This window comes from Nelumbo lutea, chromosome 5 (assembly GCF_056320005.1).
Source record: "Nelumbo lutea isolate HS-2025 chromosome 5, American lotus-T2T, whole genome shotgun sequence".
NCBI lineage: Eukaryota > Viridiplantae > Streptophyta > Magnoliopsida > Proteales > Nelumbonaceae > Nelumbo > Nelumbo lutea.
Window position 1 is genome coordinate 38922993 of NC_142688.1, and position 27075 is coordinate 38950067.

Below are 27075 nucleotides of genomic sequence, written 5' to 3' on the forward strand. Positions count from 1 at the left end.
CACCCACGTCTCTCACCAGGCGGTGCCTTGCCTAGCAGATCCGTACTCTACAACAACTGTCGGCACCCATCGCCTCAGCTCTAACAGTGACGACTGCGACAGAGAAACAGAGGCAGTTATGCTTGACTTGACAGAGGCGGTCACGCATGATTTGATAGGACATCGCTATATAAGGACTCCAAGCCCCAAAGGGAAGGGGGGAGAATGAAAAAATGGAGGTAATCCCTGCTCTCTAGCTCTCTCATTCCTCTAATATCATCTTCAAGCTCTCTACAATCAGAGTGCTAATTTAGGCATCAGAGAGTCCCCACCGGGTAAATACCCTTGGGCCCCCTGGTTCAATTCTCGCAGGTTCCTCAGCTCTCGTTGCCTACAAAGAGGAGGAAAAGATGGAGTTCTCGCAGGTCCCTCAGCTCCCACCGCCTACAAAAGAGAGGAAATCACCTCACACAGAGGGTAGTCAGGTTGCGCTACACTAGGGAGCTCCACCATCCTCTGAGTTATAGGCCGCCTAGGAGTAGGTCAAATGACGAGTCCACCAAGGTAGCTTACCACCAGGGAGCTCAGCATAGTTCTCCCCCAAGCAGTTAGCCATCAGGGAGCTCGGCATAGCTCTCCCCAGCTCGGCATATCTTGGGCAGTTCGGCATTGCTCTCCCCCCAAACATTTAGCCATCAGGGAACTTGGCATAGCTTGGGCAGTTCGGCCTAGCTCTCCCCCAGACAGTTAGCCATTGGGGAGCTCGGCATAGCTCGGGTAGCTTGGCATAGCTCTCCCTTAGGTAGTTCAGCACCAGGGAGCTCCACCATCCTCTCCAGGGAACAAGTCAAATGACAAGGTATTTAGCCAAAAAATAAAAAAATTGGTACATGACCAGAAACGGTTACATCAGTAAGTCATAATTTTCTCTCAACTCATTTGCACTCTCATGGTTATGCAGCACTGAAAACAAACTGAATTTGCTATACAAAATGCATATATATATATATATATATATATATATATATATATATATATATATATATATATATATATTATATTATCATTAACTAGAAACACATCTATCAACTTAAATACACAAAAAGAACATAAATCCTTAACTCTACTATGTTTGATTTGAAGGAAAAGGTAAGGAAAGACAAGGAAACCTATACAAGGTTTGTAAAGGTTTCCCTACCTTTCCCTTCCTTTCCTTGCATTTTCCTTCAAACCAAATATAGCCTAAAGGTCAATATTAATTTGATATAGAATCATTAACAGGGATAGTCTTACATTAAATTTTTTCTCTTCATTGACATTTTATTTATACATGTATACAAGAGATGTTCCTATTGTGAGTGGATGTGTGAACATGGCCAACAATGTATCAATGTCAACAAAATTGGACTCATCAAAATGAAGTGCGGTATCTGGGCTCATGGAGCTGGATCCCTGCTAATCTTGTTTTTTCTTTCTAGTCAATCTCATTGCGAACTCAAAAATATTTCATTCGATACCTTTTTTGGTATCAGTGATATGGCTGTAACCCCATAGGAGTCATGAACGGGCTAGACCTATTCATCATGAACGGGTTGAGACTTGGCTTTTGCCAAAATTCTAGTAGGTGTTTGGCATCAATGCCATTGCTTTAGAGGTGTTTTCTGAGAAAACAATGTTGTATGCATGAGGATCTGTTGCACTATTTTCTCAGAAAATGATTCCTTTTTTTTTTTGTTTGGCAACGGTGCTTTCACATAAGTTGTTTTCCGAAAAAACAGCATTTGGGTTTGTTTTGTTTTTAATATTAATCTACATTATCCAATGCCCAAGATGATGCCACGTCATTACACCACTGGCAACAACTGGTTGTTTTCTAAGAAAACATTGAATTTGATGTTTCTTACCACACTTTCCTGATTTTCAAGTTATAGTCTGGAGAATGCCAAATAACAAACTATTTTCTAAAGCACTGCTTTTTCTAATATAACATCGATGTAGTGCCATTTTTCAAAAAATGGCGTCGATATAAAATTGAACCCAAAGCCCGAGCTGTGAAAAGTATATAAACGTAGCCCATAATTGGCACACAACATAGAAAGCCTGCCTTCCGTGATTTGAACCCGCAACTTCCCAATTAGGGATACTGATGTGATGGTTTCTAGTCTCGTACCGATTTTTTCGTGATGTATCAATTTTTTGGCTAAGTACCTCATCATTTGACCTGCTCCCAGGTGGCTTGTGACTTAGAGGATGATGGAGATCCCTGTTGGTGAACTGCCTGATGGTGAGCTACTTGGTGGCGAATTCCCTGGTGGTGCGCTATTTGGTGAGCTCCCTGGTAGTGAGCCACCTTGATAAGCTGCTGAGTGCGCTGCCTTGGTGGCGAGCTCCCTGGTGTAGTGCAACCCGACTGCCCTTTGCATGAGATGATCTGCTCCTCTTTTTAGACAGCGGGAGCCAAGGAACCTGCGAGAACTGAATCAGAGGACCCGGGGGTGTTTACCCGATGGGGCCGCTTCGATGGCTGAGTTAGCACTGTGATAGCAGAGAGCCTGAAGATGATATTATAGAAATGAGAGAGCTAGAGAGCAGGGGTTACCTCCATTTCTCAACCCCCTCCCACTTTGGGGAGTCGAAACTCTTATATAGCGGTGTCCTGAAAGATCTAGCGTAACCGCCTCTGATTCTCTGCTATAGTCGTTACTTACCAGGGCTGAGCTGGTGGGTGCAGGTAACCGTTGCAGAGTATGGCCTTGCTAAACAAGGGACACCTCTCAGGGCTGACAGGCACGACGCCGCCCGGCAAGAGATGTGGGTGCAGGTCTCCAGATTTGGCTGGCATGGTTGTTAGGTAGGAAATCTTCTTGTGATACGTCGAGCTGCTCTGCAATGAGCTACCTTACACCAAGCTACTTTTCACTGAGCTGCTGGTAATGTGTCGAGGTGCTTCTACCCAAGGCAAGTCTTCAAGGTGGCCTACTTAGAGGCGAGCTGTTCGTAAGATGCCAGGCTGCCTGTGGTGAGTTGCTTGTGAGTGGCCAGCTGACTATGGTGAGCTGCATGTGGCGAGCTGCTTGTAAGTGGCGAGCTGCCTGTAGGTGGTGAGCTGCCTGTAGGTGGCGAGCTGCCTGTAAGTGGCGAGCTACCTATGCCGAGCTGCTTGTAAGTGGCAAGCTACCTGTAAGTGGTGAGTTGCTTGTAGGTGGCGAGCTGCCTGTAAGTGGTGAGCTGCCTGTAAGTGGCGAGCAACCTGTAAGAACTTTAAAAAGTTCTTAAAGTACAAAAATAATTATAACATAATATTCAATATAATAATAATTTAATATTTTACAAAATTAATAATGAAATTATGTAATAATAGTATGAATTATAATTTTATGATTACTAAAATCAATAAATAATTAATATTTTAAAATTTAAATGATATTATTATTTAAATAACTAAATAATATCATAAATGACTAATTTCACTTATATCAATTAATAATTCTAGAAAATAACTTTCAAAACATTTAATATTTATTAATAATAATTTTAAAATCTTAATCTATATTTATTATATATATATTAAAATTAATATTTATTTTATTTTATTAACTATTTATTGTTTTTTGTGATAAATATATTTTCAATAATTATGGTTATTAAACAATAAAATTTCAATAATTATCGGAGGTTAAACTATTGTTATTAACTTTTAAATTTAGTTTATTCTATTTATTGTTTTTTTGTTATAATTTATTGATTAATATTTATTAGAGATTAAACTATTATTTGGGATTACACTATTTGTTTATTAATTTAATATATATTTTTTGTATTTATTATATTTTTTTAATTATTGTATGTATTGTATTTTTATTAGTTATTTATTGAATATTTATTTTTAATATTAATATATTATCAATAATTGTGTATTTTTGCTATAAATTTTCAATAATTTTAGCTAAAATGGGGAGTTAGTCACCCAAAACTGGCTAACCGTTAGTGAAACCTGGACAACTCTAGTTGTATCGATTTGGGTTGATTTCCTGTTTGTTTAATCAATTCAACATATTTAATCTTAAAAAATTAAATTTAAAAATTAGGTTTAAATTTAAAAAGTTACAATGATATTTATGGGAATTTCCCACTTTCTCATATTAAAAAATTATATTTAAAATGTAAAATATTAATATATCTATGGACAGGCCATTCGATTTTGGTTGGTTTATAAATGGCCTAAGAAAAAATGGTCCAACCTGGTCAGGTTGAGAAATTGTTGAACCAAAATTGATCAGAAATACTAGAAAACCAAATTGGTCAGTTTCATTAGTTTGATAAACAACTCTAACTGAAATTAATTATTGTTATTTTGTATTATAAAAAAATTTGAAAATAATATATAAAATAAAAATAATTATTAATTATTTAAAATATTAAAAATATAAAACAATTATATACTTTTGTACATTTATATTATTTAGCTTTTACTTAACAAATTCCATTCATCCCACAGGTCCCCATTAATTAATTATTTTAAAAGTTATAAATATAAAATAATTATATATATTTATTACATGACTTTCGCTTAACAAAATTCATGCATCGCGCAGATCCCCGCTAATTATAAAATATATAAAAGACAGGCCGACAATCAATTTGGGCCCAGTCTAAAACCCGGACCGGAATCATTTCGCCGTTTTGTGAGTCGAGAGCGAAGCCGTGGCCACGGTTTTTTGTCCGTCCATGAGTGGATGTTGCTAAAGCCCAAGCTAAGCCTGAGGCGCTCTCTCTCTCTCTCTCTCTCTCTCTCTCTTTTTATGTTTTCCACAACAATGGCAAATTAGAACCCAAAATCCAAGTACAGAAATCAACTCATCGTTCCATGGCGATCGTTGCTCTTCACGTCACTAGAGTTTCCCGCCATTTTCGTTTGTTGTCCCCGTTCACACCAATCTCGTCATCGGTTCTGAAGAGGCCCGGAGGCCCTGGACAATTATGTGTTCGAAGAAAATATCGCCGGAGTTGCAGTTTCTTCGGATGGTTTCCTACCCGGGAACTCACTATTGTCGCGTCGGGCTCTCGAGGTACTGCAAAGAAAGTTTAGCTCTCTATCCGTGTCTCTCCGTCATTTTATCGAGCATCCACTAGTTTAGTTGCGATGTCCCATAAATTGGATAATCAAGAAAATTGGAGAAGTCAATGGTGAATCATGCAGCTAGGTTATTCATTTAAGTTATTTAAGAAGTCGAAAGTGTTGTTGTTAGTATCTAAGTGAAAGTCGAAAGTTAAGGTATTTATTCATATGTCATTGCATTAGTTGATCTGAATTACTTTTCATATCCCTGAAAGTGTATCTTTTTTAAAGTTCTCTTTGTTTGAACTACTAACCTCTTCAGACTGCTTTTCTGCACGTAATTGTTTTCCTATAATACATATAGCTAGTTGGTTAGTTTACTTTACTCTGATTTGTTTTGTTATATGGAGATGATTGTTATCTTGTTGTTCGGAAAACCGTATGAATGCTCTTGGTTACTTTCTAACTATGGATAAAATCTTGTTGAAATCCATTCACCTTTGGGGTTTATTGAAATTAAGCTTATTGTTGTGTTCTGCATCCATATTGTGGTTTAAGTTTCTCAGTTGTGTTTTGCCTAGTTATGCATTTTGTTTTGCATCATAAGTTTTTCTTTAAATTCTTAAATAAATTAATAAAATATATTCAGGTGGTATATTTTAAAAGGGCATAGGGTGAAGTAGTGTGAATTAATTTGGAGGCTCATGATCGAACAAAATGGCCATTTGACAGAGTTTAATGGTGAAATGAAATTCATTTAACCAAGACCATATAGTTCGTATAGGCTTTGTCAAATTAAGTATTATAAAAGCAGTGCTTTATAGTCTTTGGAAGAAATTTTTTCTTCATGACATGAATTTTTAAGAAATAAGTAATCTAGTATCTAGAGTATTGAATACCTCAGTTTGTCCAACACTATTGTTAAAACCATAAGAAAGGAAGTTGAAAAGAAAGTGAATGAAGCTAAATATAGGGCTTATGATGAGTTTCACCATAATTTAGGCACTAAAGAGGGAGAAAAAGGAATGTATAAACTAGCAAAGTCGAGAGAAAGGAAATATAGAGGTTTCGACCATGTTAGGTGCATTAAAGATGAAGATCAAAGAATCTTGGTAAAAGATGAAAAAATCAAACAAAGATGGAAAAGCTATTTTGAAAAATTGTTAAATTAACAACAAGGAGAGGGTGCTAATAGAGGAAAAGCTAGGAATACTAATAGAGTTATATGTACTAAAGTAAAAGAGGTAGTAAATAAGATGAAGAAAGGAAAGGCGTTATGACCCAATGGGATTCCAATAGAAGTGTGGAAGTGTATGGGAGAGGTAGGTGTAATATTGGCTAACTAAGCTACTTAATAAGATACTAAAAGAAAAGAGGATGATCAATGATTGGAGAAATAGCAGTATGGTGCCTATATTTAAGAACATAGGTGATATATGAAGTTGTAATAACTATCGAGGGATTAAACTCATGAGCCACACCATGATTTTTTTCTTTTTTTGATAATTAAGAAGAGAATAAATGAATACGTATTATGACTTGAAACAAGTGTATCGGAGAAGCAATTTGGCTTTATGCTAGGGAGATCAACCATGGAAGATACATTGTTTTTGAGACAATTGATAGAAAAATTTAGAGAGAAGAAGAAAGATCTCCATATTAGTGTTCATTGATCTAGAAAAGGCTTATGATAGAGTTCTTAAAGAGATAATATGGTGGGTCTAGGAAAAGAAAAGGGTTCAAAACAGGTATATAGACCTAATTAAGGATATGTATAAGGGGGCAACAACCAATGTTAGAATAGATTTGATTTAGACCAATAAAAAATAGTAAAAATATTTCTGATTATAGTAGAAGAGGAAGAGAAGAAGAAGAAGACAAGAAGAAGAAGAAGAAGAAGAAGAAGGGAGAATGGAGAAGAAGGGAGAAAGAAGGAGTTCGATAATCTCCTCTTTCTCCACTCTAATCTTTTATTAATCTTACTAAGATTACATAAATTACAAGTTTTCCCTTAAGTGGGCGTCCACCTCATCATCATACTTAGAAAACATAAAAAATAATTAAAGACCCATTAAGAACAAATAACAAGAATAAACTAATCAATAAGATAGAAATGGGCTAGGACCCATTCGGCCTAGTCTCTTTACACTCCCCCTCAAGTTGAGCATAGATATCAATCATGCCCAACTTGCTTATATAGTGAACTAGCTTTCCTTTAAGAATACCTTTTGTTAAAACATCAACCAACTGTTCTTAAGAAGCAATAAATGGCAGATAGACTTTTTGATGTGTGGCTCATTGTGACACTAGCAAGTGCACTAGCCGTTCAAGTAATAAAGTAGTGAGTGAAGTATCGTTCCCACGAGGATTTAGGAAACAATTACCAATACTAAATTGAGCACTTCTTATCTGATCAACAAATAAATCAAAACTTTAATGAAAGCTAAAAAAAATCTTAAATTAAAATCTATCTAAATCATTGGCCCAATTGCCTTCAAATCAGGTTAGAAGAGTAAGCAGTAAATGTCAATCTCAGAATTCAGCAATCTATCAATTTGGATCATTCGAATAAATCATGATTGAGCCTTGGGTTGGTGAAACCCCAAGGTCATGAACAGCCTCTCTCAAGCGCATGTTCATCCTATGCATGAGTGACGGTTCTTCTATCTCTAGCAAGAATCTAATCCCCATGCATGCATTTCTTCAAACACTTCTAAGGCATCAATTCAAGTCTGAATTGATCACCAACTGAATTGTGCAAGTTATCTCTAACCTTGCACTCAATTCAGTTCTTGAATAGTAGATCTGAATTCCTAGAGTCTCTCTCAAGCACTCTAGTAATTCCAAGCTTTAGATCCATTCGGCCAATTTGAAAATTGCAGATCTGAATTCTCTTTCAAGCAATTCAGATCTTGCAATATCAGATCTGAGAATTCAGATCTGAGTTTTGAAGGTTAGTTGGCCGAATTAATCTACAATAACACCCTTATTCAAGAAACTTCAAGTACAATTCATGACCATTTGAATGAATAAAAAAGAATTAGATTGCTGAACTGAAATTTTACAAGCTGAAATACATCAAGGAAGAATGGAAACAAGGAGAAAGAAGAAAGAAAATATAACAAAGAAACTGAATTCAAATCAAAAGAGAATGAAACTACAAATGATTTATTACAAAAGATCTTTGAATCACAAACCCTCAATTCGAACTCACCTTCTCTTCTAGCTTGCTTGTCTTGAACTTCCTTCAGCCCTTCTTCTTCTTTTTCCTTGCGCCTAGCCTTCTTCTCTTCTCTTCTCTCAAGATGGCTGAACCTCTAAGAGTGGGAGAGCCTTCCTCTCAAGTAATTGAACACCTCTCCCCCCTCCTAGAGGCCTCCTTATATAGTTTTTCAAGGGGGCTTTTGCCCCTTCTTGAAGCCTCTAGAATGGGGTGTATTACACCCCTTTCTTGAACTTTCTAGAGCTCTCTTGAAAGCCTCCTAAGGGCTGCTATTTGGGCTGCACTTAGGCTCTCTCTTAGCACATGATATCTATACATTGAGCTGCTCTTTTGGGCTGAGAATGGGCCTTCCTTGTTGGGCCGAATTCTACTCATAGCTAGGCTTTCTTTTCTTGGGTTTTTTCAAGAAATTCACTTGCTCTTCTTGGGCCGAAGTGCTCTCTTTTGCTTCCACGACCGGGCTGGACTGAAATTGGTCTTTTTGAACCTTCTTTTCTTGCCTTTTTCCTTCATTTTCTTGGATTAATTATCCCTGAACTTATTCTTAGCATTAAGCTAATTTAAGGCAAAAATTAATAAAACCGACATAAAAATCCATGCTAAAGTCCTCAAAAATTATAGATAAATTGTAAGTTCATCACTTTTCTTGAAGCAACTCTCTCCCGTATTGTAGAGAACATTGATGTGGGCCCCACTGCAGTGGTCCCCACTGTGTTCGTAGGACAGCAGTGTAGTTATTTGTTTAAGTTATAGTAGTGTCAGTTTGAGTCAGTTTGTTAATTCAGTTGTTATTTATTTCAGTTTTTATTTACTTTTTTTTATTATGTAAGTACCAAGGGCTGATGTTTCATTTCCATTATGTACTAAACATAACCTATAAATATTAAGAGAGTGGCGGCGGCAGATCAGTAAGAATCTGTCCCTCCTTTCAACAACTTGTGTTCTCTTGTTTCTCTTCTATTCTCTCTCCTTTCTCTCACTTTCATTTCTGTTTTGCAAACCTAAAACCTTTTAGGATTCAAGACTGATTACAGTCTTGATCTTCTACTTGGTATCAGAGCCTATCTAGGGCTTCTCATGTGTGTCTAGTCCAGCCGACCACATGAGGATTAGCTAGGGCTGGAAGCTTTGAAGAAGTTTTTCGGTGGCTGAATCTTGGAGATTACTAGGAGAGGTTCGCAGCAGTTGAAGACTTGCCGCGGCTTGCAGAGAGTTGGTAATCAGGAAGAGGCAGCGAAGGTTAGGGTTTAGGTAACCCTAGAGACAGTAAACCGAAGTACATAAGTAAGTTTTTTTTTACTGAGTTTCAGAGACTGCAATCAGTCGAGATAGGTTGGACCTATCTAGAAAGAGGGGCCGAACTGTGTTAAAGTTTGTTCTAGGGTTTGGCTTGCCGAACTGTGTTTAAGTTTGTTTCTAGGGTTTGACTGTTGGGCCGAACCCCCCTCTTCAAAGGTGATTAGTTTTTAGGGTTTCATATTGCCCTACGACAAGTCCCACTTGTGCGGACTGCTTGGAGAGTGCAGCTGAGCACTTACTTCAGAACTACAGTTGAAACCCTAATTTTGCTCTCACAGCAGTGGGCCCCACAGTAGCGATTTCAGAAAATAGCATCTCAGATTGATAGGTTGTCTGGTACTGTGCATGCCGATTGATTTCAGATCAGATTTGAGTTGATTTCTTGCATATACTGTGATAGGCGATTGATTTCAGATCAGATTTGGGTTGGTTTCAGATCGGATTAGATCAGATTTCAGATAAGATCAGATTTGTGTTGGTTTCGGATAAGATTTCAGACTTACTTGTTTGACTATGTTTTCTGGTATAATTGCTCTAACAGTTTGTAGCCATTGAATCTTTATCAAAGATGGAGTTTAAGGGTCAGGGAGAAAGTAGTTTTGGAAACCACAGTTATGGTAGTGTATCTGAAACCGGGTTTCAGATTACAACTATGAGATTTGATGGGTTGAATTATTTGGAGTGGGCGCAATCAGCCATGATGGCTATTGGAGGAAGGGGAAAACTGGGTTACCTCTTGGGAGATGTGAAAGAACCTTCCAAGGAGGACCCAACATACACCAAGTGGGTTCAAGAGAACTATTTAGTTATGGCATGACTGTGTAATTCTATGCAGCCACATATCAGCCGAAATTACTTGTGGGCAAAGACAACCAAAGAGATATGGGATGTTGTGAAAGAAACCTATTCCCAACCCCTTAATGTTGCCAGAGCCTATGAACTGAAGTGTGAGGTGAACAACCTTAAACAAGGAGAGAAGCCAGTTTCTGTTTACTTCTCTACCTTGAAATCCTTGTGGCATTAGATTGACCATCTAGAGACCCTTGAGTGGGAGAGTCCCAAAGATGCACAGACTCACAGAAAGCAAGTTGAGACGAATAGGGTATTTGAGTTTCTGGCTGGTTTGAATTCAGAATATGACATTGTGCGACAACAGATATTGACAAGAGATAGTGTGACCCTTTCTCAAGCATACTCTCTGGTGCATAGTGAAGAGACCAGGAGGAAAGTCATGATGCAACCTCAGCCCTCTTTCCCAGCCTTGACAGCTATTAAACCCAAGCCAGGGGGTGACTCAGAAAGGGACAGGAAGAAGGAAGATAAACGGGATCTAGTATGTGAACATTGCAAGAAACCCAAGCACACAAAAGATACTTGTTGGAAGCTACATCCTCACTTGGTCCCAGCAAAACTAAGAAATAAGAAGGGTAATGCTCATATGGCAGTGAACACTGATTCAACATCCTCATCAGGCACATCCCTGGAGACTTTAGCTGCTGTTCGGGCTGCCCTCATACATTTGGAAAAGGAAGTTGGGAGTTCAACTCAGCCATCTCAGTCACCATCAGCTCCTGCCACATCTGCATTTGCACATTCAGGTACTCGAGCCTCAGCTTAACATGCTTCAGCTCCAGGTAATACTGATCACTGCTAGGTAATAGATTCAGGTGCATTTGACCATATGACTAGCTCGCCATCTTTGTTCACTTCTTATCACTTGTCTTCTAGTCGAGATAGAGTATCCATTGCTGATGGCTCTCTTGTTCCCATTTCGGGCAAGGGGGACATCAAGTTATCGGATACTATCTCTTTATCTTCTGTCTTGCATGTTCCTAAGCTTGATACTAACCTACTTTCAGTTAGTAGTATTACCAAACACATGAACTGTTCAGTAACCTTTTTCCCTGACCGATGTGTTTTTTAGGATTTGGAGACGAGGAAGGTGATTGGGACTAGCTGTGAGACGAATGGGATCTATTTGCTTGGAGAGAGTTCTCGTCGGGAGGAGTCAGTGGACAAGAAGTCTTTTGTTTCCCAGTCTGTGAGTTCGGTTATGCTTTGGCATAACCGATTAGGTCATTTGTCTTTTAAGTCTTTGAAGAGTTTGTTTCCTGCTTTATTTGAGTCTGTTGAGTTATCAAAGTTGAGGTGTGAGAGTTGTGAGTTTGCCAAACATTGTAGAACCTCTTATTCTTTAAGTAATAAAAGGAGTAATTCTTCTTTTGATATTGTGCATATTGATGTTTGGGGGCCATATCATATCTCTTCTATGGGTGGGTACAGATATTTTCTACTGTTTGTTGATGACCATACCCGGTTTTCTTGGGTCTATCTTATGCGTTTTCGGGATGAGGTTCCTGCTCTGACCCAAAACTTCCATCAGATGGTTCTCACTCAGTTTGGGATCAAAATCAAAGTCCTTAGATCTGGAAATGCAAAGGAATACTTTGCTCATCCATTTACCTCCTACCTTCTTAGCCATGGAGTTATTCACCAGAGCACTTGCCCTTATACACCACAGCAGAACGGCGTTGCCGAAAGGAAGAATAGGCATATCTTGGAGGTGGCTAGAAGTATTATGTTTACCTCCAATGTACCTATTCACTTCTGGGGTGATGCTATCCTCACGGTAGTTTATCTCATTAATCGAGTTCCTTTCCGGGTCCTTGATATGAGAACCCCCTTTTCCCTTCTATACCCAGACGAGTTGTTCATTGTTCCGCTTAAAACCTTTGGTTGTACCTGTTTCGTTCAGTTTCTCGGGCCTCATCATTCCAAGTTTGAACCTAAGGCCTCCAAATGCATTTTTCTTGGTTATGCACAAACTCAAAAGGGTTATTGTTGCTATGATCCAGTTTCAGGGAAACGATTTGTCTCCATGGATGTCACATTCTTTGAGGAGACACCCTATTATCCTAGGGTTTCTCCTCAGGGGGAGAGCAGTGAGAGTGGGGCTGTTTTGAGTTTCTTTCCTCAGGGGGAGAGCAGTGAGGGTGGAAGTGGGGCTGTTCCTTTACCTATTCCAATGGGTAATGAAGGTTGTAGTGGTGAGGGTGGTTAGAGGGAGCCGGAGTTGAGAGTCTATCACAGGCGGTGCAGGCAGGTTGATCCTAGTCTTCGGTAGTCCCGGCCAGCTCCAGTTCCTTCTGCGCCTCCAGATCTAGAGCCTACTGAGATACCTCTCACTGTTGCCGCTTCCCCTCCTGTGGATGACCTTGATCTCCCTATTGCCATTCGCAAAGGGAAACGGCATTGCACCACTTCTACAGCTCACAACATCTCACAGTTCTTATCCTATGATCGTCTATCACCATCTTACCGGTCCTATCTCACTTCCATTGCCGATGTCCCTATTCCAAGAACAGTACAAGAAGCCTTATTAGTTTCGGAATGGAAAGATGCAATGCAAGTTGAAATGGATGCCCTGTTGAAGAATAATACTTGGGCACTGGTTGACCCACCAAAAGGAAAGAAACCGGTGGGATGTAGATGGGTGTTCACTGTGAAGCATAATGCTGATGGCTCTATTGAAAGGTACAAAGCCCGACTGGTTGCAAAGGGGTTCACTCAGACTTATGGTATATAGACTATTTGGAGACCTTTGCCCTAGTAGCCAAGATGACCACCATTCGAGTTTTGTTATCCCTTGTAGCAAATCATTCTTGGCCCCTATTTCAGATGGATGTTAAAAATGCCTTTTTGAATGGAGTCTTACAAGAAGAGGTTTACATGCAGTTGCCTCTTGGATTCTATGATACAGAGACAGGTAAGAAGGTTTGCCGACTGAACAAGGCATTGTATGGTTTGAAGCAGTCACCTAGAGCCTGGTTTGGTAGGTTCAGATTAGCCCTTGGAAGGTTTGGTTGTGTACAGGCCCAGTCAGATCATACACTATTCATCAAGAGGGTGGAGTCCTCTCTAACACTACTAGCAGTATATGTTGATGATATTGTGGTGACAGGAAATGACAGTCATGAGATCGAGTCCCTCAAACAGCTCCTTCATCAAGAGTTTGAGGTGAAAGATCTTGGTGCACTACGGTACTTTTTGGGTATTGAGGTTGCTAGATCAAAGCAGAGGATTTTTATCTCTCAGAGAAAATATGTTCTAGATCTGTTGGCGGAAACTGGAAAGTTGGGTGTTAAGCCGACCGATACACCCATCGAACAAAATCACAAGATTAGTGCAGAGGGTGGGGAGCCTCTTGAAGACAAAGTTATGTTCCAACGGTTGGTTGGAAAGCTTCTATATCTCTGCTTCACTCGGTCGGATATCAGCTATGCAGTTAGTGTTGTTAGCTAGTACATGCACTCCCCTAGAAGTGTTGATGACAGAATGGCGGGAAGTGTTGATGACAATACTTGAAGAGATGCCCGGGTAGAGGTATATTGCTCAAGAACAATAATCACATGAGGGTGGAAGTCTATACAGATGCCGATTGGGCTGGAAGTGTTGATGACAGAATGTCTACCTCTGGATATTGTGCCCTGGTGGGAGGTAACCTTGTCTCTTGGAGGAGTAAGAAGTAGAGTGTTGTTTCCCGCTCCAGTGCTGAAGCGGAATACAGGTCAATGGCTAATGGAGTGGCTGAAATCTTATGACTGAGGTCACTACTTGAAGAGTTGGGTATTGACTATGAAAAGCCCTTAATGCTGTATTGTGATAATCAGACAGCTATTAATATAGCCCACAACCCAGTGCAGCATGACAAAACTAAATATATCGAAGTTGATCGACATTTTGTGCGAGAAAGGGTCACATCACAAGAAGTGTGTCTTCCGTGCATCACATCTAATATGCAGCTCGCGGATATCCTCACCAAGGCTGTACCAAGGAAGAAGTTAGAGACAAACCTATCCAAGTTGGGCATGATAGATATCTACTCCTAACTTGAGGGGGAGTGTAGAGAACACTGATGTGGGCCCCACTGCAGTGGTCCCCACTGTGTTCGTAGGACAACAGTGTAGTTATTTGTTTCAGTTATAGTAGTGTCAGTTTGAGTCAGTTTGTTAATTCAGTTGTTATTTATTTCAGTTTTTATTTACTTTTTTTTATTATGTAAGTACCAAGGGCAGATGTGTCCTTTCCATTATGTACTAAACATAACCTATAAATATTAAGAGAGTGGCAGCGGCAGATCAGTAAGAATCTGTCCCTCCTTTCAACAACTTGTGTTCTCTTGTTTCTCTTCTATTCTCTCTCCTTTCTCTCACTTTCATTTCTGTTTTGCAAACCTAAAACCTTTTAGGATTCAAGACTGATTACAGTCTTGATTTTCTACTCGTATAAAGTGCCTGTCAGCTTCTATGTGCAATGTTGATAATGGCTTGGTTGTCACAATATAACATCATTGGCTTCTCACAGTTTATACCAAATTCTTCTAAAAGTGATCTCAACCACAAAAGTTCAAAAACTCCATGTGCCATTGCCCTGTACTCTACTTCAGTCGAGGATCTAGCCACTACAGATTGCTTTTTACTCCTCCATGATATAATGTTCCCTGCCACCATAGCACAGTAACCTAAAGTGGACCTCCTATCATCAATACATCCAGCCCAGTCAGCATCAGTGTATGCTTCCAGCTTCATGTGTCCATGCTTAGCAAACAAGATACCTTTCCCTGGAGTCCCTTTTAGACCCTCATAGCAGCTGCTAAATGCGTATCTCTGGGAGAATGCATGAGCTGGAACAATCCCCTATCAATCAACAGTTCACCATCAATAGCTGACAGCTTATGATTTAGGTCTATCAGACTGGAAGCTGGTCGAGCACCAAGTTTGCCAGTCTCTACAAGAAGATCAAGAACATACTTACGTTGAGAAATGAAGATACCATCCTTAGACCTTGCAACTTCAATCCCCAAGAAATATCTAAGTTCACCCAAGTCTTTAATCTCAAAGTCAGTGTTAAGAAATCTTTTGAGATGAGTAACTTCTTAAGTATCATTACCAGTAACCACAATATCATTAACATAGATAATTAGAAGAGTCACTAAAGAAACTCTCTTCTTAACAAACAGGGTATGATTAGACTGAGTCTATATGTACCCAAAAGTAACAAGGGCAGCTCGAAATCTATCAAACCAAGCTCTAGGTGATTGCTTAAGGCCATAAAGGGACTTCTTCAGTTTATAGACTTTCCCTTGCATCTCCTTTCCATACACCCCTGGAGGTAAAGACATATAGACCTCTTCATGTAGGCCCCAATTCAAGAAAGCATTTTTAACATTGAATTGATGAAGCAACCAATCAAAAGTAGCATTTTTAACATCGAATTGATGAAGCGGCCAATCAAAAAGATTGTCTACAATGTTTTGCAAGTTCACATGACTCACAATGAAGACTCAATAGGGATGTTCCCTTAAACATTTTTGGGAACAAATAACTCAAAGTTGAAAAAGACAAATGATCAAATCTCAAATGACATAACATGACTCTATCAATTGACTCTGATGAGATAAGACTCCAAAGCTACTCCACTAGGTGGTCTAGGACTTCATCAGGGATATCCAACAAATATATTCCATTTGTTTCATGGCCACTCCCAATGAGTAAGAAAGAAGGTTATGCTGCAATTCATTGATTTAGTTAAGCTACTAATAGATAAAAGGTTGGTGTTAAGTTTGGGAACATGAAGGACAAAGGACAAAACAAGGGAGTCGGAGGCTCTAATATTCCCTTTACCAGAGATGGGAGCAAGAGACCCATCGGCAAGGGAAATCTTCTCTCTATCAGAGAGGAGCTGGTATGAACATAAAAGGTTAGATATGCTGGTCATATGGTCTGATGCACCAGAATGTATAATCCAAGGAATTCTACGATTACCTGAGGTTGTAGCATGATTTGCAGAAGCACGAATACCTAAATGGGCAAATGCGGATGAAGAGGTGTTACCAGAGGAGGAAGTTGCAACAGTAGTCTCTAAGTGATTAATTAACCTACCATATCTCTCAACTTCTGCCTTCACTGCTACTAGCTGCTCCACAACAGATTTTTCTTCACTTTCTCTATTTACACCTTCAGATGCTGTAGCAACATTTGCATTCTTGGGCTTTCCAGACTGACCACTTTTCTTAAAGTTGTTGTTCTGAAACCTATCTGGATGAAGTTTCCAACAAGTATCCTTAGTATGTTTTGGTTTCTTGCATTGTTCACATTATCACCTCTTTCTTCTCAATTGGCCCCTTTGGTTTTATGCATGCACAAAATTGTTCTGGAGGTGGTGGACCCTATAATTGTACCTGTCGCTTGCTCTCTTCACTACTCACCATAGTATGCTTGAGCAAGTGTTACTTCATCCTTAGCTAGAATATTCTATCTCTTAATATCAAATTCAGGGTTGTGTCCTGTAAGAAACTCAAACACCCTATTTCTTTTCACAAATTTCTTGAATTTCTCTACATCCTTGGTGCTTTCCCATACAACTACTTCCATAACATCAATCTCCTGCCATAGTGACTTCAACATTGAGTAGTAGACATTTACACTCTTCTCCCCCTGTTTCAGATTTTTCACATTATTCTTCAGTTTGTAGGCCCTTGCAACATCCAATTTCTGAGAATATGTTTCTGTAACACCATCCCAAATCTCCTTGGCTGAAGTCATCCAAAGATAATGCTGACTTATGTGGGGCTGCATAGAATTTACCAACCATTCAATAACTGTTTAGTTATCTTGCATCCATTTCTCACAAGGTTTAAAATGTCGATGTCGATGGAAATGTCACTTACCAAAATATAGGACATGTCAGAAATGTCGAGGGGAAATATTGTAAAAATTAGAGACATTGTGGAAATATTATGAAATATGTGGAAATATGCAAAGATATTTTGTAAAATGATAAAAGAAGCATTAATACATATTTCTAGACTATTATCTTATTCCCAACCATTATATAAAGCTAAGAAACTAAGATCAATAACAAATTAGTAAATGACGATTTACTGATTTATTATGCATTTTGATGTTTTTACAAGGTTATCTGATATTTTCTTTTCTTATTTTTAATTCTGATTTATTATAAATTCTAATATATTTATTTCACACTAGTAAATAGAAATACATTTATTCCGATTTTTTAAATATTAAAGTTATAATACATTATGTTTTATTATAAATTTAATAAACTGATTCTCCTTTTTGCAGTATTAAGATTATGATAAATTCTGATTTCTTATAAAACTTAATGAATTTATTATGATTTTTAATACTAAATTTATAATAAATTATGATTTAGTATAAAATTTATTAAATTTATTCTGATTTTTATATTAAATTTAGAATATGGTTCATTATAAAATTTAATAAACATTTTCTGATTTTAATAAATATTTTAAAAATTACTAACTTGTTAATATTTTATTACTTGAAAAATATTTTATGTTTTATATTATAAAGTAATTAATTTATTCTTTTGTTTTTATATTTTGTTAATTCTTTTTATAAATATTTTATTTGAAATATTAAATAGAAATTATTAATGGAATAATCTATATTAATATGCTGTATTTTTTTTTTTATCAATAACACTTTCATTAATTCATCAGTAGAAAATTTACAAGTGGAAGACAAACACACTTATCTTCCAAGAGTCACAAAGAACTTCAAGAAATGAAAAAAGAAAAAACAAAGACAAATACACTAACATTACAGCTTAGCCCAAAACAAAGAATCCCTTTCTGCCCCTTGTTTTGCTAAACCGTCAACTAGGGAATTAGCTGATCTTCTAATCCAACATGTCTTAACTTCCATCTCCCGCACCAGCCATTTGAATTTCCTCTTCTCATTATTATACTTCCATAAATCATTTTGATCTTTAGTCAGCCACCCTATCACCACCTCTGAATCCCCGTCAATTATAAGTTTCTTGATGTTCAATTCCTTGGCTTTTCGGGCTCCTTCCATAACTGCACATATCTCAGCTCTAAGGGAGTCACCCACTCCAATTGGGCCTGAGAACATAGCAGAGATGACCCCATTTTCATCTCTAAAAACACCCCCGATCCCCGATTGTCTCGGGTTTCCCCTACTGCATCCATCAAAGTTTAATTTCAAGAATCCACTGGGTGGGGGGGTCCAAGCCACACTCGTTACTGACTTGGTCTGCGTGCAATTTGCAATTTCACCCCACTTCCTCAACATGTCATCCACAGTGTAATCTGTGAATATTTCCAAAGATTTCAGCCACTGTACCACCCTAAAATGTATGATAGCCCTCAGATATGTTGTTCCTCTCTGAGTTTCTGAAAAGATCCTGGAGTTTCTTTCTTCCCACAGTGTCCAACATACTGCAGCCCTTTGTCCTCTCCACATTGTCCTTCCCCTTTTTAACCGCCACCTGAAAAAGGAAGGTGAGAAAAGGCCCTGCATGTCTGATGGGGGATTCTAGCTGCACCCAAATAAGGAGAAAGCCCAATCCCACAATGACCTCGCGAAGTGGCAAGACACCATTAGGTGACCAGTCTCCCCATCTGCTTTACCCAGAACACACCACTTAGGTGACAAGCAAGTATTGGGTCTCTTCTTTTGGAGTGGATCACCTGTGTTGATTCTTTCCAGATAGGCTTCCCAACAAAAACTACCAACCCTAGGAGGTATAGCTCTGCACCAAACCTCACCAATAGGGAAAGGGGACAAGGTAGGACTGGTGGACTGACTTAAGACTTTGAAGAACGAAGCACAAGACAAAATGCCATTGGGGGTAGGTGTCCAAATTTTAGAATCTGCCCTAGTGGGGTCTAAGACAACGTTATCAAGAAGTGCAAGAAGGCTCGAAATACAGTCGAAGTCTGAGTCCTTCAAGTCCCTTCTTAGACCCAAGTTCCACCCAATTCCAGAAGTGGAAGAGGACGGGGTGGTGAAAGACGAGATCGGCTCATTTTTCAAATCAGAAAGAGCATACAAAGATGGAAACTTTGTATGCTCCCCACCCAGGTTTGTTCCCAAAATTTTATGGAGTTATCGGAATTCAAGTCATACCTGATATTAGGAATGAAGATTGGTAGTAGGTCATGAATGGCTTTCCAAGGAGAATTGCTTGTGATCCTAGCTCTGATTCCAGCGTCCCATCCATTGTGCTCCAGCCCATGAATACTTGCCACTATTCTAGCCCATAGCTTCTCCTTCTCCATAGGAAACCTCCACAACCACTTCCCCAGGAGAGTCATATTCCTTCTCCTAATACTCCCAAGCCCCAAACCACCACACGACTTACTCCTACACACCATCTCCCAGCTAACTCTATGATCCCTCTTCTCTTCTCCCGGCTCCCACAGGAAATCTCTCATTAACTTCTCTAATCCGTTAGCAATATTCACTGGGATATTAATATGCTGTATTATATTAATATAATATACTAATATATTATATTTTTAATGTACATTAGTCGACATCTTGTCGACATAATAGGAAAATTTATATTTTTTTTGGGTTATTTGGACCGATTTGGTCGACATTTCCGGAATATAGGAAATGTCGACAGACATAATGTAATTTTTATATTACAGTCCACTTTCATGTTGGTGAGCCTCGGCATCGACATATGTCGGGCGACGTTAGCGATATTTGGCAACATTTGAAACCATGATTTCTTATATATAGGATCAGTCTCTTTTAGTTTCTCCTTACTACCCGTGAGAAACCCTAATTTACCTCTACTATAGACATGAATCTTTATAGATTTTGCCCAAGCTAAATAATTTGTTCCATTAAGTTTGATTGTAGTCACTCCTGTCAAAATGGAATCTATAGAACCAACCCTCGGCACCGGGATCTACTTCATCTCACTTCCAGATTGCTCCATTGATCAAACAAAAATAAAAAACAAGGCTTTCAAGCTTTATAGACCTAACTGAGGTCAGTCCAACACTTAAAAATCCCAAAACTAGGGCTTCACTATACCTGGCCTCCGGGGAGAAATAGAGAAGAAGCCGCTCCAACCAAAGCTTCCCAAACCTCTTCCAATTGCAACCACCCACTTTTGGAGATCAAAAGGAACCCTCCAAGCCTTGAGCGCCACACCCAAATAGTCTCTTTAACCTGTAACTGGAAACTCTCTAGTCGGCTAGGGTTTTGGGCAAAAAATCAGCAGCCCCACTTTCTTGCCAATCTATAGCTAGATTCTGACTATCCAAACCATCTACCAACTAGGCATACAAGTTTTTTGAATAATCAGCAACTTATCTCTCCATATACTCTTCTAATTGAAAGGTGTATGGAGACTTGCTCTGATACCAAGATGTGATTCTAACCAATATAATAAGTAGTAAAAATAAAAAGGAAGAGAAGAAGAAGACAACAAGAAGAAGAAGAGAGAAAGAAGATGGAGTTTGATAATCTCCTTTTTCTCCACTCTAGTCTTTTATTAATTTTACTAAGATTACATAAATTACAAGTCTGCCCTTAAGTGGGCATCCACCTCATCAGCATACTTAGAAAACATAAAAAGAATTAAAGGCCCATTAAGAACAAATAACAAGAAGGAACTAATCAATAAGATAGAAATGGGCTAGGGCCCATTTGGCCCAGTCTCTCTACAAGAACACCAGCGGAAGAGACTTTAGACTTTATAGTTGTGATTGGTCTTCACCAAGGTTCAACATTTTTTTTTGATAAATGAGAGATTTTATTAAATCAAATAACAAAAATACAATGAACCTAGGAGGAGGCACAAGATGTTAGCCCCCTAAGACTGAACCATATACACCAAAACTGCCAAAGCCTGAGACACAATTACAAAGTAGCCCAAAATAGATCTCCCCTTGACACCCCTTTGCTTGGCCAGAGAATCAGCCATTGCATTTGCTGATCTTCTAACCCACTGAAACTTGACAGTCATATTCTTTTCCATTTAACTTTCTTTGACAGATCCCTGTAGCCCCAACAAGCTGTTTCTGGGCTAATTAGCCTACCTACTCCACTTTGACTAGCCATCTATATACCTTGTACCGCTGCTAGTAGCTCTGCCCTTATTGAATCACCTTCGCCCACTGGTCTTGAAAATAGAGACAACATATTGCTGTCTTTGTCTCTTAGAATCCCACCAATTCGCCAAGGTTCAACAATAGCTCCTATCTATTTGCATCAATGTTTTAAAAACTGACCCAGAACTGGAACCGCTTTGGCCACCGGTTTCTGGGTTAACGGTTCAACTGTTCAGTTTGATTGGACGGCCCATTCTGATTTAAAAAAATAATTAAAATAAAAATGGCCAAAAACCGTTGACCGGGTTGACAGTTTGACTGCTCGGGTCAAGGGCCGCTGACCAAGTCAACGGTTTTGGAGTGAAATGGAACCAGTTTCTTGGACGGTTCTTGGGTCAACCGGTCCGACTGTCTAGTTTGATTTTCAAAACCTTGATTTGCATTGATCATAGATGAATCGACTAAACATATTCAAGTAGAAGTTCCATTGTGCATGTTTTTTTTGTGGATGACATTGCTTTAATTGATGAAACTAATGATGGATTAAATGCAAAATTAAGCTTATGGACAAATGCCCTATAAACAAGAGGTTTCAAAATAAGTAGGACTAAAGTAGAGTATATGACATGTAAATTTAATAATAATAGGTGCATAAATCAGGATACACTTACGATTGGAGACCAAGAGATAACACAATGTGACCATTTTCGGTACCTTGGTTCAATAATTCATAACAAGGGAGAGAATGAGGGATTGATGAAACTAGTGAAGGATTAAATGCAAAATTAAGCTTATGGACAAATGCCCTATAAACAAGAGGTTTCAAAATAAGTAGGACTAAAGTAGAGTATATGACATGTAAATTTAATAATAATAGGTGCATAAATCAGGATATACTTACAATTGGAGACCAAGAAATAACACAATGTGACCATTTTCGGTACCTTGGTTCAATAATTCATAGCAAGGGAGAGAATGATGACAATGTTACCCAAAGAATTAGTATAGGTTGGGCAAAATGAATGCATCTGGACTTTTGTGTGAAAGGAGAATACCACTTAGGTCCTGTTCATTTTTCAGATTCTGGAGGGGAAAGAAATGTGAGAGAGAGGGGGAGAGAGAGAGAGAGAGAAGACTAAGATGGTTTGGTTATGTGCATAGAAGACCACCAGCAACTCCAATTAGAAGAAGTGATATGTTACACATTGAAGGGGCTAGAAGAGATAGGGGTAGACCAAAAAGGACATGGATAGAAGTAGTAATAAATGATTTAAGCACTAATAATTTAACGGTGAATATGGCTTTAAATAGGATGGATTGGCAAAACAGAATTCATGTAGCCAACGCCATATAGCTGGTATAAGGCATGGATGATGGTGATGATAATGATGATGAAATAGAGGATACTATGATTTGGCCAGGGAAAAGTGAAAGAAGATGAAATTGTTTGGAAGCAGAAACCTAAAGGAAAGTTCATGGTTTCATTATTCTATGTTGCTCTTGCTATGGGGTGGTTCATTTGGTTGAAACTTCTTGGTTTTGGAGTGGCATGTTCTTCCTTATGTTGAGGTCTTTTTGTGATTCATTTTCCTTGAATGTAAGCTTGAAGTGGCTTCAACCATTTGGTTGAAACTTCTTAGTTCCCTGGGTCTTCCACCTTATTGGGAGTCCTTTCTTTCATTACTTAGGTCGCTTGGATTTTGTCTCCCTTGATCCATGAAGTAGATCTTTCTTGGTCCTTGCTCTAGAGTCTAGATGGAGTTTTTGGGGGTTTCATTCTCTAGAACATAGTTTATTTTCTACTAGTTGGAAGGTATGGAATAAAAGGAATTGGAGGATTTCTGAAAGTCTTCTATTTTTTTGGTGGTTTGGGAATTAAAAAAAAAAAGGAATTGTAAGCTTTGTAAAGGCCTATGGTGCACCTATACACAATTGCAAATAACTTGTGATGGATTGGGTGTAGCATTAAAAGACTTTGGGAAAGATTCTTTTTTTATTGGGTGTAGGTAGAGGTGGGTTCTATCCGAGCCAAATATTTGACTATTCAATCTTTGGCTCAAAAAAAAAAAAAAAGAGGCTCGAGTTTGGGCTTGAGCTCGATTCTAGCTAGAAACGTGAGCTCGAATTTGGCTCGACTTGGATCGAGCTTAACAGTGAGCCAAGCTTCATATAAAAAATTTATAGATGTAAAATATTATACATATAAAAAAATTAAAAAGCTCGATTAGGCTTGCAAGCTTCATGAGTTGAACTTCATTGGGCTCGAGCTTGGCTTAAACCCATCCGAATTATTTTTTCACAAGCCGAGCTCAAATAGCTTGTGAAAAGCTCGAATTGTATCCACCCCTAGGTGCAAGTGGACCTTGCCATTGGAGCTACATGAACTCTTTGACCCATCCACCTTTAGATGGCTGAAGAAGAGAGACAGAGTTCTCTGGAGGTGCAAAAGGGCAGCTTTGATTTGGACTTTATGGGAAGAAAGAAACACTAAAGTTTTCAAGAGAAAGAGAGAAGCATGGAAGTGATAGAAGAGTGTACAGTCTTGAGGGTGATACACTAGGTTAAAACCTTTGGACAATTTTCACAGTTCTCCTTTGATGATATCTGGAGGAATTCCGGTACAGTGGCAAAAAGTTTTCATCTAGGACAAACCTATTTCTTCTTGGACCCCTCCCAAAGAAGACTTGATTAAACTTCGATGGAAGCAGCCTAGGCAATCTAGGGCCTTAAGGAATAGGTGTCTTAAGAAGCAAAGAGGGAGGGGTTATTGCATTGTTCTCAGGTATGGTTGGTATGGGAGATTCAGCCAGAGCTGAGTTTCTTGCTGCTCTTCAAGGTTTACAGCTAGCAAGACAGTTGAGCTTCAATAAACTGATGATTGAAGGGGATTCTAAGTTGGCAATAGGTTGGTTGAAGAACCCAGAGACAATTTTATGGACTTTCAGGGAGGAGATGAAGAGGGGGGGGGGGTTGCACCTCACACCTCTCTTTGATCCATGCACTTCTTTTTTTTAATCCTTTAATCAAATTTCCTTATTACTGATAAAAAATCTTTAGTGGGGAGGTCTTTTTAGGGTCTTTTGAAAGGCCTATGGGGTGCCTATTGCACAGAAGTACTTCTTAGGCATTGACATTGAAAGACCTCGGTGATTTTAACTGAAAATGTTTTGTATTTAACTAGTGCACTGTTTTGGTTGTAGAGGGGTCCTTACATTTGAAGATCTCTTGTTGATTTTGAGGCACTCTTGATTCATATTTATACATTAAGGAAATACTCTTCGCAATATAGAAAATGCAAAGGTTAGCAAGGCTTTATTATACTAAATCTTCTTTCACCAATAAATTGCACTTCTTGTATACATGCATTTTCTTGTGGCCTTCTTATCTAATTAACTTTTCTGCTTTTATACTTGCATATTATGTCACATATCTTCTTTTAAAAAAATTTTTATGCCAATTATTATGTCGGTTTTTGTTTATTTAGGACCCTTATGGTTGCATGGCATTATCACAACCCTCCTATACTCTTCCTTTTCTTTTGAAGCAGTTTAAAGGATGTGGTAAAAGTGATTTTTTTTTCTATTACTCTTTTATTCTAAGCTTAGACCACTGCACATAAGAATCCTTATTTAATCTTTCTTAGGCTGGGAAAACCATGTTGAAACTGTTGAAGAAAGATATGATGTCATTGTGGTTGGTGGAGGACATGCAGGCTGTGAAGCTGCTCTTGCATCTGCTCGTCTGGGAGCAAAGACCCTTCTTCTTACACTAAACATTGATCGCATTGCATGGCAGGTCAATATTTTCAGCTCTGGTTAATGGTTCTTATCTTTGTTAGTTGATGTTTTCTGAGTTTTCTTTTGAGAAATAACAAAAGTTTACTGATATAGGTGATACACATCCTGTGCACATAGGATTCTCTTCCTCAGTTTCTTTATGAACTCTCTTCCACTGTTTTGACTTCTGACCTTCAGCTTGTAGACAGTCCAGTCCTAAAACTTATGGGGGTTCCAAGAACTAGTTGAAACTGAAAACAAAACGAGAAAAAATAACTATCTTTCTAACTTCATCATCAGGACTAGAGTTCTGATCATGTATGAAAACTGTGAGGTAGGGCATGGTTGATAGTTGTAGCCATTTGTACGATCAGATGATGTTAATAAGTGAAGATTCTTCAGCACCTACCACTGTTAAAAGGAGTAATGGCCTTATTGTAATTGAACTTCAATATTGTTGTTACCGGCTTCTTTCCTGTTATTTGTAGAGAGCCAATGTTCAAGCTATTCGAATTGAATCATCTTTCTTTCTTTCTTGTTCTTTTTTTTTTTTTTCTGGGTGAGGAGTTTTATATTAGATTCTGAAATATGTTTTGTGATATGAAAGAAACATTTCATGTAACCATTGTTTTTAACACAATACAGCCTTGCAATCCAGCAGTGGGGGGACCTGCAAAGTCACAACTGGTACATGAAGTAGATGCACTTGGTGGTGAAATTGGGAAAATTGCTGACAGGTGACATTCAAGAACCACTGAATTTTGGCTCAAAGTTATTTTGTTGCTTGTCACCACTATTTATTCTCTTGCTAACGTCTGTTCAGTGTTTTGACACAATCCCTGTTGCTTTTTTTTACCTTGCTTTTCATTAGCCAAGTTTTGATTGTCCTCAATAAAGGTAGTTGTATATCTAGGTCAATTTCTTCCATGTAAATCAGTTATGAGGTGTGAAATTTTGTTTGCTGTCATGTAAGTTGAGATTCTAAATCCCAGTTCCAGCATTTATATTGGTCCCTTCCAAAATCCTTTTAAAAAAATTCTCATTTATGAAATGCTGGATAGTTTGAAATTGTTCAGGATTTTTTTTTTTGTCTGATTTGACTTGCAGCATAGTTAATGCTTGACAATGATCTGGCATTTAAAAAAGCGCTATTACTTTGATGTAAACTCACTCTGTTCACTTGTCAAGTCTAGGATTAGACTGTTGGTTAGTTTTTGTATAGAATTTTTTATGGTGATTTTTCCCCAGGTAGGGGTCCTTTTGAAGTTGCTATTTGCTTGCCCTTTGTTTGGCCTCTATCCAGTATACCTTTCATCCTTTTTAGATTTACTACATTTGAACTTTGTGATAGAAAATTTGGAGACTTGTATTTTTGGTGTTTGCAAATAGGTCTACTGGAATAAACAGAATGTTGGAGGATTATGTCTAACAGGTATGACAGAAAAATAGAGTGCTGGAGAACAATGCAGGAAATGAGAAAATAAAAAAGATGTTGAAATTTAGAAACTTGGTGGTTGAAAGGGACTCCAAAGTAGTGGTTTGCTGGATTTGCTGGATGACAAACAGCAGACAAACAATGTAGCAGCATGGATAAGTTATTAAGGAGATTAATTGATTGACAAGGGAGTAAAGCACAAGTATTCAGTGGATGCAGTGATCGGAAAATGCCTGGCTGGTTCTTCAGCTAAACAAGGATACCAAAATGCACTATTTTTTGGATAAATTATTGTAAATGCACTATTTTTTCTATGAATCAGCAATAAAAGTTTTGTTATTTCATTAAGAAAAGAACAATAAAGGTAAAGATATGGTGGAAGCC

The 27075-nt window shown here is 38.3% G+C and overlaps 1 protein-coding gene across 1 annotated transcript in view; it reads left to right on the top strand.

Annotated features, from left to right (window-relative positions):
* Positions 1-4620: 4620 nt before the first annotated feature.
* Positions 4621-27075, top strand: part of LOC148851838 (glucose-inhibited division family A protein) — a 58626-nt gene continuing 36171 nt past the window's right edge. Inside the window, exons 1-3 of the mRNA XM_088947182.1 lie at positions 4621-5048; positions 25124-25275; positions 25902-25993. Of these exons, the coding sequence (XP_088803308.1) occupies positions 4847-5048; positions 25124-25275; positions 25902-25993 (446 nt within the window). The 5' untranslated portion in view covers positions 4621-4846. The remainder of the gene's footprint in view (positions 5049-25123; positions 25276-25901; positions 25994-27075) is intronic.